Source organism: Aureococcus anophagefferens (assembly GCF_000186865.1).
Source record: "Aureococcus anophagefferens unplaced genomic scaffold AURANscaffold_29, whole genome shotgun sequence".
In the NCBI taxonomy this organism is placed as follows: domain Eukaryota; class Pelagophyceae; order Pelagomonadales; family Pelagomonadaceae; genus Aureococcus; species Aureococcus anophagefferens.
In genome coordinates, this window is record NW_008705588.1 from 140339 (window position 1) to 152756 (window position 12418).

The following is a 12418-nucleotide window of genomic DNA, read 5'->3' on the forward strand; positions in this document are numbered from 1 at the left end:
GCCGCGGCGCCGGAGCCGCCCGCGGCGCCCGCGCCGCCGCCGCCGCCGCCGCCGTCGCCGCGGCCGACGCGCGCGCCGTCGCCGCGGCCGACGGCGCCGCCGCGGCGCGCCGACGCGGAGGCGCCGCCGCTCGGCGGCGTCGTGCTCGTCGTCATGGCCCACGACCGCGCGGCGTCCGTGCGCGACTGCCTCCGCGCGTGCCTGCGGTCGCCGCGGGCGGCGGAGCTCCTCGCCGTCGCCGTTTCCATGGACGCGCCGGGCGCCTACGGCGACCTCGAGCGCGCGGCGGGGACGGAGGGCGCGGCGGCGGGCGCGAAGGTCCTCGCCTGGCGCCACGGCTACGCGCCGCGGGCCGACGCGCCGAAGCGGTTCGCGGGCGACGCGCTCGCGAAGATCTCGGAGCACGTCCGCGCGGCGCTCGCCGAGGCGTTCCGGGTGCCCGGCGCCGAGTTCGCGCTCCTCCTCGAGGACGACCTCCGCGTCGCCGGCGACTTTTTCGACCTCTTCGCGTTCGCGGCGGTCGAGCTCCGGCGCGACGACGTCGCTCTGGTGCGCGTCCGCGTGGAACGACAACGCGGGCCCCGCGGCGGCGGGCTTCGACTGGCGGCCGGGCGTGCTGCGGCGCACGACCTACTTCCCGGGCCTCGGCTGGATGGTCGGGAAAGCGACCTTCGAGCGCGACTTCGCGGCCGCGTGGCCCGCGGCGCCGACGACGGGCTGGGACCACTGGATCCGGGCCGCGACGCGCGACGGCGGCCGCGAGTGCCTCTTCCCCGAGGTGCCCCGCGTGCGCCACGCGGCGACGGGCGGCTCGACGAACGTCCGGGGCTCCGAGGCCGCGGCGCTCGAGCGCCACGCGTTCGCCGGCGACGCGTCGGCCGTCCGGGCCTTTGAGCTCGCGCCGTCGGACCTCGCCGGCGCCGTGGGCGGCGCGCCGCGCGTCGCCCTCGGCGACGTCGGAAACCTGCCCCGGGGCGCCGCGCGCGTCCTCGTCGCGCGGCTGCCCGAGGACCACGCGGCGCTCGCGAAGACGGCTCGCGCTCTGGCACACGGAGCCCCGGGGCTTCGCCAAGGAGGGCGTGCTCGTGCTCCGCCGCGCCGACGACGTCACGCTCTACGTCGCCGACGCCCGCAAATGCGCCTGGCTCGCACCCGGCGAGCGCGTCGACCGCCCGGCGGCCGCGGTCACGGCGCCCGCGCGCGCCGCGGGCGTCTCCTGCGACGAGGCCTGCGCGGGCCGCGGCCTGCGCTGCGACGCCAGGCTCCTCGTCTTCGCCGACGCGTGCGCCGCCCTCGCGGCCCACTTCCCCTGCGAGGCGGGCTGCGGCCACCAGCTCGGCGTCGAGCTCCCGGCCTACGTGACGTCCAAGGCCGAGGCCACGGCGGGCCAGTGCCTCATCGCCAACGGCGGCGCCACGCCGACCTGCGCCGCCAAGCACCGGGCCACCCAGCGCCTCTGCGTCTGCGTGTCGTAACATTTTTTCAGCTTAGCAGCGTGAATAGCGCGCTGGTTAATGTTGCCCAAAAGGTGCCGCTCTCGAAGCCGCTCTCCGCTGGCCTGCGCTCGCGGCGCCGTCGAGCGTTTCTCTGCGTCGCGCGCGCGCCGTTCCAGCGCTCACTCGCACGCTTGAGCAGCCGACGCATCGATGTCCATCACGTTCGACTTCCCGGCGGGCCCCTTCAGCCCGCGCCTGGGCGGCGGCGCACGAGCACCAACACCGCCCGCTGCGTCGCCGGCCGCGAAGGCGTCGAACCCGGCGGCCGACGTCCTGCGCGCCTTCGGCGAGAAGACGGCGGCGGACGACGAGTCGTCGGACGACGACGAGGCGCCGGCCGCGCGCCTCTACGAGACCTGGTTTTGCCAGGCGTGCACGCTCGAGAACGCGCACGTCGACGCCTGCTGCGACGCGTGCGGCGAGGCGCGGCCGGGGGCGGCGCGGCGCGCGGAGCGCGACGCGGAGCGCGAGTCGGCGGCGGCGCGCGCGGCCGAGGCGGAGCGCGCGGCGGCGCGCGAGACGACCCGTCTCCGCGACGAGGCGCGCGCGGACCTCGACGACCTCTTCGCCGACGCGGCGGCGCCGCGCGCGCCGACGCGCCGGCGCAACAACTCGTCTACCCGCGTCTACCTGCTCGAGCTGCCGACGGACGCGCTCGAGCGCGCGCTCGCCTACCTCGCGGGCGCGGGCGGCGCGGCCGCGGCGCTCCGGGCGACGGCGCCGGCGTGCCTCGCGCTCGGCGAGAGCGACGCGCTCTGGGGCCGCGTCGAGGCGCTCGCCGGCTGCCAGTGGGCGTCGCGGCGCATCAGGGCGCTCGAAAACGCGGCCGCGGGCCAGTGGGGCTGCCTCGCGTCGGGCTGGCGCTGGCTGCTGCGCGCGGCGACCACCACGCTCCTCGACGCGGCCGCGGAGGGCCGCGCGCCGCCGCCGACGCGCGACGAGGCCTGGCTCCGCGCGGCGGCGGCGTCGCTCCCGGCGGCGGACCGGCGCCGCGCGGAGCGCGCGGCCGCGGCGACGGCCTTCGAGGCCCTCGACGCGACGGTCGCGGGCCAGTGGGCGCGGGCCGTGCAGGTGTGCCTGCGCAGGGACCCGGAGCTCCTGGCGGCCTGCGTCGGGGCCGTCGCGGCGACGACGGTCGCGGAGCAGCTGAGCCGGCGCGACGGCGGCGGCGTCGCCGCGGCCTGGGCGACGTTCTCGCGCTGGGTCGACGCCGTCGAGCGCGGGCTCGTCGACCTCGACGACGCGCTCGAGGCGCGGCGCCAGCGCCTGCCCCTGGGCCGCGGCGCGGCCGAGCGGCTCTGCCCGCCGGTGCGCGCGCGCTGCGCCGCCGCGTTCCGCGCGGCCGCGCTCGTCGCGCCGCGGCCGGGCCGGCGGCCCCGCGCGGCGCTCGCGGCCGCCGTCGCGCCGCTCGTCGCGGGCGTCGCGGACGAGTTCGAGATCTGCGCGGACGCCGCGGCGGCGCCGGCCGACGAGCCGGACTTTTCGGACGCCGCGTTCCGCTTCGCCGCGCGGCGCCTCGCGGGCGCCATGGAGCCCGGCGCGGCCGCGCGGGCGCTCGCGGGCCTGCCGCCGGGCCTCGCCGACTGCCTCGAGGACGTCGACCGCGCGGACGTCGGCGACGCGCACCGCCAACCGCTCCGCGTCGCGCTCCTCCTCCCCATCGTCGCTGCGCGCGCCGCGGCCGCCCGGTCGCCGCCGCCGCCGCTCCAGCAGGCGCCGCCGGGCGCGCGCTGGGGCGGCTGCGACCGCGTGCGGCGCGGGTAACACTCTTCTCTCGAGACTGCAACTTTATGCAACTTGAGTTCAAGGTGACGGATACTTTGACGGATCGCCGAAATCGGGCGGCAATCGAGGCCATGGCAATGCGGCGGACGCTGCGCGCGGCCGCGCGGCCGCAGCGGCCCGCCGCGCGCCGCTTCGACACGTCGAGCAAGGACCCCGTGGCCAACTACCGCGACGTCGGCGGCGTCGTCGACGCCTACGTGAACCCGGAGCCCGGCGACGCGGGCAAGCCGAACAAGTACAGCGCGACGCTCACGCAGCACGCGCGGCGCGGCGGCGCCCAGGCCATGCTCGTGCCCTGCGGCGTGGACAGCGCGGCGAAGCTCGCGCAGCCCCAGGTGGGCATCGCGAGCGTCTGGTGGGAGGGCAACCCGTGCAACATGCACCTCCTCGAGCTGAGCGAGGAGGTCAAGGCGAGCGTCGCGGCCGAGGCGCTCGTGCCCCTGCGCTACAACACCGTGGGCGTGTCCGACGCCATCTCCATGGGCACGGGGGGCATGCGCTACAGCCTCCAGAGCCGCGACGTCATCGCCGACAGCGTCGAGACCGTCGCGGCGGCGCAGTTCTACGACGGCCTCGTCACGATCGCGGGCTGCGACAAGAACATGCCCGGCTGCATGATGGCCATGGGGCGGCTGAATCGCCCGGCCCTCATGGTCTACGGCGGCACGATCCGCCGGGGGAAGCTGCCGAGCTCCGGGCGGACGATCAACATCGTCGACGCGTTCGAGGGCTACGGGAAGTTGGTCGCGGGCGCCATCTCGCCCCAGGAGCGCGCGGAGACCATCGCCTGCGCCTGCCCCGGCGCGGGCGCCTGCGGCGGCATGTACACGGCGAACACGATGGCGACGGTCGTCGAGGCCATGGGCATGAGCCTACCTTATAGCGCGTGCACGCCCGCGGACGCGAAGGGCGACGAGTGCGGCCGCGTCGGCGCGGCGATGCGCGACATGATCGACCAAAACCGCCGGCCCCGGGACATCTGCGACAAGCGGAGCTTCCTCAACGCCATCGCCGTCGCGAACTGCGTCGGCGGCTCGACGAACGCCGTGCTGCACCTGCTGGCGATGGCGCGCGCGTTCGCCGTGGACCTGACCTACGACGACTTCGAGGACGTGCGGCGGAAGACGCCCGTGCTCTGCGACATGAAGCCCTGGGGCGCCCACCTCATGGAGGACCTGCACGACGCGGGCGGCGTGCCGGGCGTCCTGTCTCGCATGATCGACGCGGGCGCGCTGCCCCACCCGGACGCGCTGACGCTCTCGGGCGCGGCGCTCGGCGACGTCGTGCGGGACGCGACCCTCCCGGCGGGCCACGCGATCATGCGGCCGGTCGACGACCCCATCAAGGCGAGCGGCCACCTCACGGTCCTCGCGGGGTCGCTCGCGCCCGACGGCGCCGTCGGCAAGATCACGGGCAAGGAGGGCATGGTCTTCCGGGGGCCGGCGCAGGTCTTCGACAGCGAGCCGGCCATGCTCGACGCGCTGGACGCGGGGTTGATTCGGCCGGGCGCCGTCGTCGTCATTCGCTACAGCGGCCCGCGCGGCGGGCCGGGCATGCCCGAGATGCTCACGCCGACGTCGGCGCTCATGGGCGCGGGCCTCGGCGACAAGTGCGCCGTGCTCACGGACGGCCGCTTCTCCGGGGGCACGCACGGCTTCGCCATCGGCCACGTGACGCGGACGGCGGGCCCATCGCGCTCCTCCGCGACGGCGACGTCGTCACCATCGACGCGGAGCGGCGCTTGATCTCCCACGACGTCGGCGACGCCGACCTGGCCGCGCGGAGGGCCGCGTGGACCCCGCCGGCGCCGCGGGTGACGCGCGGCGCGCTCGCGAACTACTACAAGAGCGTCTCCTCGCCCAAGTACGGCTGCGTCACGGACATGATCCCCGGCTTCGAATCATAGTAAGAGGCGGGGGCGGACCTGGGGGATGCTCACGACGCGGACTCCGCGTCGCCCTGGCCGGGGTGGACGCGGCGGAGGTCGTCGGCCGAGTCGACGCGGCGGATCTCGTCGCCGTTCGCGTCGTCCGTGACCTCCGAGATGCGGTCGAGGTCGCTCTTGCCGAGCTCGGCGTCGAGGAACGTGTCCATCTCGTAGGCCGACCTGCCGTGGTGCGCGTCGTCGAGGCCGTCGATCTCCTCGTCCATGGACACGCGGAGCGCGCCCGCGCGGCGGAACAGGAGGAAGAAGGGCCCCATCGTCGCGCCGACCCAGAGCGCGATGGCGCCGAAGGCGACGGCCTGGGCGCCGAGGAGCGACCCGTCGCCGCCGTAGAGCAGGCCCCTGGCGTCGGAGCCGTAGACGGCGCGCATGCGCGAGGGCGCCGCGAAGAGCGCGGGCGCGAGCATGCCCCAGGCGCCGGCGAAGAAGTGGACGGCCGTCGCGTTCACGGCGTCGTCGACCTTGCGCCGCTCGAGGAACGCGGCGCCCCAGGCGTAGGACCACGCGCCCCCGGCGCCGACGGCGACGGCGGCCCAGGGCTCGACGACGGCGCAGGAGCCCGTCGTCGACGCGAGGCCCGCCAAAAGGCCGTTGCACATCTCCGCGACGTCGTAGGTCCCGTTGAGGCGGTACGTCGCCAACAAGCTCGCCAGCCCGCCGGCGACGGCGCCGAGCGTCGTCGTCACGGCGACGCGCGCGGCCGTCTCCGGCTGCTCCGCGTCGCGCGTGAGCGCGAGCGTCGACCCCGGGTTGAAGCCGTACCAGCCGATCCAGAGGAGGAACGTGCCGAGCACGACGAGGGGCATGGAGTGGCCGCGGATCGGCGTGTTCCGCCGCAGCGTCGCGATCAGCGCCGCGTCGACGCCCCGCTCCGACGCCGCGTCCTCGAAGCGGCCGAGCCGCGGGCCCAGGACCCGCACGGCGATGCCCGCGGCGCCGCCGCCGACCATGTGGACGACGCCGGAGCCCGCGAAGTCGACGGCGCCGACGCCGAAGAGCGGGCTCGGGCGGTTCGGGCTCAGCCAGCCCGCGTCGGACCAGACCCAGTGCGCGACGACGGGCCAGACGAAGCCCGCGAGGAACGCCGAGTAGCCCGCGTACCTGGATATTCAACCCGACTTCAATGTGCGCGTATTCGAATGTTTTGACAAAACACTCCCGCTGCGCTTCGAGAACTCGCTGAGAGCAATCGATCCGTCCAAAAATCAGCCGAATCGACTTCGATTTGATTGAGATGGAGAGTTCTGAAGTTTGGTGGGGACCCCCCAAACCAGTCGTTGATTTCCACACAGCCGCGTACGCGGCCAACGCGCAGCGCTCCGCGACGGCGCCGGAGACGATCGTCGCGGACGTCGCGGCGAAGGCGAACTGGAAGAACCAGGACTTGAAGCCGTGCGACTCCGCGCCCTCGAAGCCGTCGGAGAGGAAGAAGTGGCGCGACCCGACGAAGCGCGACCCGCGCGACCCGTCGCCCGGGCCGCCGTACGCGAACGCGTAGCCCGTGGCCCAGAACGAGAGCGCGCCGACGCAGAGATCCAGCAGGTTCTTCAGCAGGATGTTCTGCGCGTTCTTCGCGCGGATGGACCCCGCGCAGAGCATGGCGAATCCCGCCTGCATCAGCAGGACGAGCACGCCGCAGTAGAGCACCCAGTGCGTGTCCAGGGCGAAGGCCACGGACGCCGGGGCGTAGCGCGCGTCGAGGAACTCGAGCTCTTCATTCGTGAAGTTCATCGCGCGTATCGGGGGGGCGGTCCCTCTCTCTCTAGCGCATTAGGCGACGCACCCCGCCTACGCGCCTGCGTCTCGCGCGAAGGACCGGGGCCCGCGGTCGTCGACCGCGGGCAGCGACGAAGCGACGACGACGCCGCGCGTGATGGCCTGCGGCCTTGAAGGCACCGTGCATCACGATTTAGTCGTCGCGCGCCGCCGGCGAGGGCGGCGCCGTGCTGAGGAGCGTGTAGACGGCGGAGCCGCGGTAGTAGTTGCCGACGCGGCGCGTGGGGGGGCACCCCGTGTGGGTGGCGCCGTCCTGGCGCGGCACGCGCTTGGTGCACTCCAGCGCGTGCGTGTAGACGCCGCCCGCGCGCACGTCGTTGGCCCAGAAGCCGCCGTTCGCCAACTGGAGGTTGAAGGCCTTGGAGGCGTCGTGCGGCACGGTGCGGAACTTGACACTGGTGTTGTGCTCGACGTCGACGTCCGTCGCGGGCACGAAGAAACCGTCGTCGCGCAGGTAGTAGTAGAAGGCGACCGTCACGACGAAGATCGGGTAGAAGAGCTTGTTGCCGTTGGCGCCGTAGCTCAGCACCTTGACGTCGCGGTGGGGCGCGAGGCTCGACTCGCCGGGCACCACCTTCGCGACGAAGAGCACGCGGTCCGCGCGCCAGCGGTTGCTCGGGACGACGGACCCGGGCTGCGGCTCGTGGGAGGAGGTTAAGCCCTTCGCGTTGTGGATCAGGTCGTCGAGCGCGGCGCCCGTGACCTCGGTGCGGCCCTGGTTGCCGTGGACGGCGTCCTCGAGCCGCTTCGACCAGTTGACCTTGTTCGGCACCTGGGATGCGACGTCGGTGAAGTTCTGGTTGATGCCGGCGTTGAAGAAGCCCGGGTAGCTGTAGGTCTCGGGCCGCCGCGCCTTGAGGAACAGGTTCTCGTCGAAGGGGCACTTCACCATGTCGGCCTGGGCGCCGAACGCGTCGGCGCGGAGGTTCTCGAACCTCGCCGGCGGCCGCGACGTCGTCGCGGCGTCGTTGCGGGGCAGCGACGCGCCGTCGTCGTAGAGGAGGACCGTCGAGCGCCCCCGACCGGTCACCCGGCTCGTCGACGACGTGGCGACGAAGATGCCGTCGCCGTTCGACAGCGCCGAGAAGCCCCTGATCATGTGCAGGTGCTCGGGCGCCTTGGCCGTGGGGAAGACCGAGGAGGCCGTGTGGTCGCCGTCGTCGTCCTTCTTCGCGAGGGACGCGACGGGCTTGCCGGCCGCCTTGGCCGCGGCGTCGGCCGCCTCGGCCGCGGCGTCGGCCTTGACCTTGGCGTCGGCCGGCATGGCCCACAGCGGCGTCGGCTCGTGGACGCCCGCCTCGTTCGCCGAGATGCACCAAAGCTCGGCGGCGATGTAGCGCACGTCGATGACCGTGAGGGACTCGCCCGCGAGCATGCCCGCCTCGACCTCGTGCTTGAAGCCGCGCAACTCGCAGAGCACGGCCTGCTCGAGCGCGTGGCGCCGCGCCTCCTCGCAGAGCACGGCCTGCTCGAGCGCGTGGCGCCGCGCCTCCTCCAGGCGCCGCTCGCGGTTCGCGTGCTTGGCGTCGTCGGCGGCGGCGTCGGCGGCGGCGCGGTCCGCACGCTTGAGGAGCTTCTCGAGCGCCTTGCTCTCGCGGTCGCGCTCGCGGTTCGCGTGCTTGGCGTCGTCGGCGACGGCGTTGGCGGCGGCGGCGTCCGCGCGCTTGAGGAGCTTCTCGAGCGCCTTGCTCTCGCGGTCGCGCTCGCGGTTCGCGTGCTTGGCGTCGTCGGCGACGGCGTTGGCGGCGGCGGCGTCCGCGCGCTTGAGGAGCTTCTCGAGGGCCTTCTCGAGGGCCTTGCGCTCGCAGTCGCGCTTCTCGAGGGCCTCGCGCTCGCGCTTCTCGACGAACGCCTTCTCCTTGGCCTTCGCGAGGGCCTTGGCGTCGGCCTGGGAAAGGCCGGCGACGTAGCGCTTCATCGGGGCCGAGTGCCAGTGCAGCTTGACCGCGTTCTCGTTTCGGCGGGGCAGGCCCTTGGCGACCTCGCTCCACTCGTCGCCGTACTGCAGGTAGAGCTCGAGGAGGCGCTGGTGCTCGTGCTGCGTCCACGGGCCCGTCCACGGGCCCGACGCCACGCGCGCCTTCTCCTTGGCCTTCGCGAGGGCCTTGGCGTCGGCCTGGGAAAGTCCGGCGAGGTAGCGCTTCATCGCGGGCGAATCGTTCCAGTGTTGCTTCACCGCTTCCTCCGTCCGGCCGGGCAGGCCCTTGGCGACCTCGCTCCAGTTGTTGGGGTACTGCACGTAGAGCTCGAGGACGCGCTGGTGCTCGTGCGGCGTCCACGGGCTCGACGTGCACGCCTTCTCCTTGGCCTCCTCGAGGGCCGCGGCCTCGGCCGGCGGCAGCGCGTCGATGTAGCGCTTCATCGCGGCCGAGTACCAGTGGTGCTCGACGGCGGACTCGTTCCGGCCGGGCAGGCCCTTGGCGACCTCGCTCCAGTCGTTGCGGTACTGCAGGTAGAGCTCGCGGAGGAGCTGGTGCTCGTGCGGCGTCCACGGGCCCGACGTCGCCTTCTCCTTGGCCTCCGCGAGGGCAGCGCCCTCGGCCGGCGGCAGCGCGTCGAGGTAGCGCTTCATCGTGGCCGAGGACCAGTGTCTCTCGACGGCGACCTCGGTCCGGCCGGGCAGGCCCTTGGCGACCTTGCTCCAGTCGTTGGGGTACTGCACGTAGAGCTCGACGACGCGCTGGTGCTCGCGCTCCGTCCACCGGCTCGACGTGCGCGCCTTCTCCTTGGCCTCCGCGAGGGCCGCGGCCGCGGCCGGCGGCAGCGCGTCGAAGACGCCGGCGAGGGCGTCGGCGTAGCGCTTCTCGAACTTGACGTCAAGCCAGAGCGCCGCCTCGTGGACGTCGTCGCCCTCGACGTTGAACGTCATCGCGTTGCGGAACACGAGGCGCACGTCGGCCGCGAACGTGTGCACCGTGTAGTCGCCCGCGTCGAGCTTGGCCTTGACCGTGCCGAAGTCCATGGGCGCGGCGACGATCGTCGGGTAGTCGTCGTTGCCCATGACCTCCGGGTCCACGGGCTCGAGGAACCACTCGGCCTGCTTCGTCCGCATGAGGTACTCGAGCACGTCGCCGCAGGCCGCGAGGCACGCGGCGCCGACGGCCGCCTCCGCCGCCGTCGGCGGCGCCTCGTCGACGGCCATGGCGTCGGGCGCCGCGGCCGCGGCCGCCTCGGAGTCGTCGTTGTCGTCGCCGCCGGGCGGGTCCGAGGGCTTCGCGTCGCCCGCGGCGCCGATGCGCTGGAGCCCCGCCTTGGCCTCGTCGTCGCCGAGCTCGGCCGCGCAGGAGTAGTAGTGGTACGCGGCGCGCCGGTCCGCGTTGACGCCGTCGCCGCCGTGCTCGAGCGCCTTGGCCGCGAGGAGCATGCAGACGAGGTGGCGCGCGTCCGCCGCGGTGCGCCAGGCTGCGACGGCGGCGGCGAAGTCGACGTCGAAGCCCAGCAGGCCGTCGCGGCGGCAGAGGCCGAGCACGTAGTAGCTCCGGCAGTCGCCGTGCGTCGCCAACTCGAGGAGCGCCGCGCGGCCCTTGGCGAGGTCGACCTTGAGCTTCGTGACGCCGTTGACCTCCTCCGAGTTCTCCGGCGTGTACTCGTCGACGGGCGGCGCGAGGCCCAGGCGCACGAGCGCCTCGACGTTGCCGTGGTGCGCGGCCTTGAGCCAGAGCTCCGTGTTCTCCTGGTAGCCGCGGACGTACACGGGGTCGCTGCGGCTCCGGAGCACGGCGGGCGGGAGCTGCACGAGGTCCGCCTTCGCGTCGACGGCCATGGCGTCGGCCTCGGGCGTCTCCGCCGCGACCGCCTCCTGCACGGGCGCCTCCGCCGCGGGCGCCTCCGCCGCGGTCGCGTCCGCGGCGTCGCCGTCCGCGGCGTCGAGCGCGTCGGACGCGCCGCGCGGGCTCCGGGGGCTCGACGGCTGCGCGGGCGCCTCCCAGGGCAGCAGGTAGGACGGGTTGTCCACGAGCTCGCCGGGGATGAAGCGCCGGCCGTTCGCGATAAAGGCCGCGCCCGGCGACACCGTCGTCGCGACGCGCCGCGACGCCTCGTCGAGCTCCGCGGGCGCGACGGCGCGCGGCCGCGGCGACGAGAACGCAAAGCGCGCGCGCCCGGCCGCGCCCGCGGGCAGCGGCGACGAGCACGTCTCCGGCCAGAGCTGCAGGAGCTCGGGCCCGAACGCCGCCTTCCGCGCCGCGTCGGCCTCGGCGAAGGCCGCCGTCACGTAGGTCACTCGCTGCCGCTGCGGCGGCGCAGGACCCTCGGCCCCGGCCGCCGCCGCCCGCGACGCCGCCGCCCGCGACGCGTCGGCCGCGTCCGCGCCGCCGCCGTCCGCGCAGAGCTGCTTCGCGCCGCCGTCGCGCGCGCCGGCCGCCGCGCCGTCGCCGCGGGGCCGCTTCGCGTCGCCGTCGCGCGCGTCGGCCGCCGCGCCGTCGCGGTCCGCGCGGGACCGCTTCCGCGTGGCGTGGGCCTCGGGCGCGGGCGCCGCGGCCGCCTCCTGCACGGGCTCCTCCTGCACGGGCGCGAACGGCGCCCGACGCCGCGGCGCCGCTCCCGAGTCGTTCGCCGCCGCGCCGCCGTACGCGAACGCCTGTGGGATTGGGGGTCTTGGGTACGCGGAGGGGGGTCGGGGACGGGGTGCGGGGCGGGGTGCGGGGGTCGGCGCGCACCTCGTCGGCCATTTGGTCGTTTGCGCTAAGATGTGCTGACAAGCTGAGGCCAACAACAAACAGCAGATGCCTGACCATAAAAACACCCAGGGGGGCGCGCAGGGGGCGTGGGGAGGGCGCGCGACGTATCGCTTTTGTTGCTCGCGTCGTCTAGGCCGCACACGTCGCGCCTTGGAGCTCCGCGATTTTGAATGAGTGGGTGCTCTGCTCTTGGGACTGTGGCAAAAACAAACAGCCCAAACTGCGAAGTTTGAGAGCCGCGGGGGCCCGTCGCAGCGCATCGAGAATCTTCACCTCGTCGTACCGCGCCTCGTCGGCGTCGTCGCCGCCATCGCGAGGGCGCAGCAGCAGCTCACGGCGGCTCCGCGGTCGCCGCCGTCGGGCGTCGGGCGTCGGGCGTCGCAGCGCCGACGTCACGACATGGTCGCGGTCGCGCCGCCCGTCGTCGCGGAAGCACAACGGCGGCGCCTGGGTCGTGCCCCGCCGCGGGGCGCGTCGGGTCATGCCCGCCTCCTCGGCCTCGGCGGCCGATGTCCAGCGACTGCGGCCCCATGAGGCGGCGGGCAGCCGCCCCCCTTCCAGCCCGAGGGACAGGCTTGGGCTGGAGGCCCGACGACACCCGCGCGATGCCCATCCCCGCCCCGAAGAACGAGGACTCGTCGCGGGGCGACGGGGACGTCGTCGGCAGCTGCCGCCGTCACAGGTCGTTGCGATTCAGCTAAGTCTTCGCCCCGGTCCCCAACATGAATCCCATCAAG

General features: G+C 74.4%; 2 protein-coding genes across 2 annotated transcripts in view; both read right to left on the reverse strand.

The window, feature by feature from the left end:
* Positions 1–5172: 5172 nt before the first annotated feature.
* AMT3 (hypothetical protein) lies at positions 5173–6970 on the reverse strand (the record flags this gene model as incomplete). Its single annotated transcript, XM_009042305.1, has 2 exons — positions 5173–6327; positions 6527–6970. The coding sequence occupies 2 exons, from the start codon at positions 6955–6957 to the stop codon at positions 5217–5219; spliced, it is 1542 nt and encodes a 513-aa protein (XP_009040553.1).
* A 165-nt stretch (positions 6971–7135) lies between these two features.
* Positions 7136–12418, reverse strand: part of AURANDRAFT_72433 (hypothetical protein) — a gene marked incomplete at both ends in the record, with an annotated part of 5699 nt that continues 416 nt past the window's right edge. The window contains 2 exons of the mRNA XM_009042304.1: positions 7136–11581; positions 11661–11730. Coding sequence (XP_009040552.1) covers positions 7136–11581; positions 11661–11730 — 4516 coding nt within the window. The remainder of the gene's footprint in view (positions 11582–11660; positions 11731–12418) is intronic.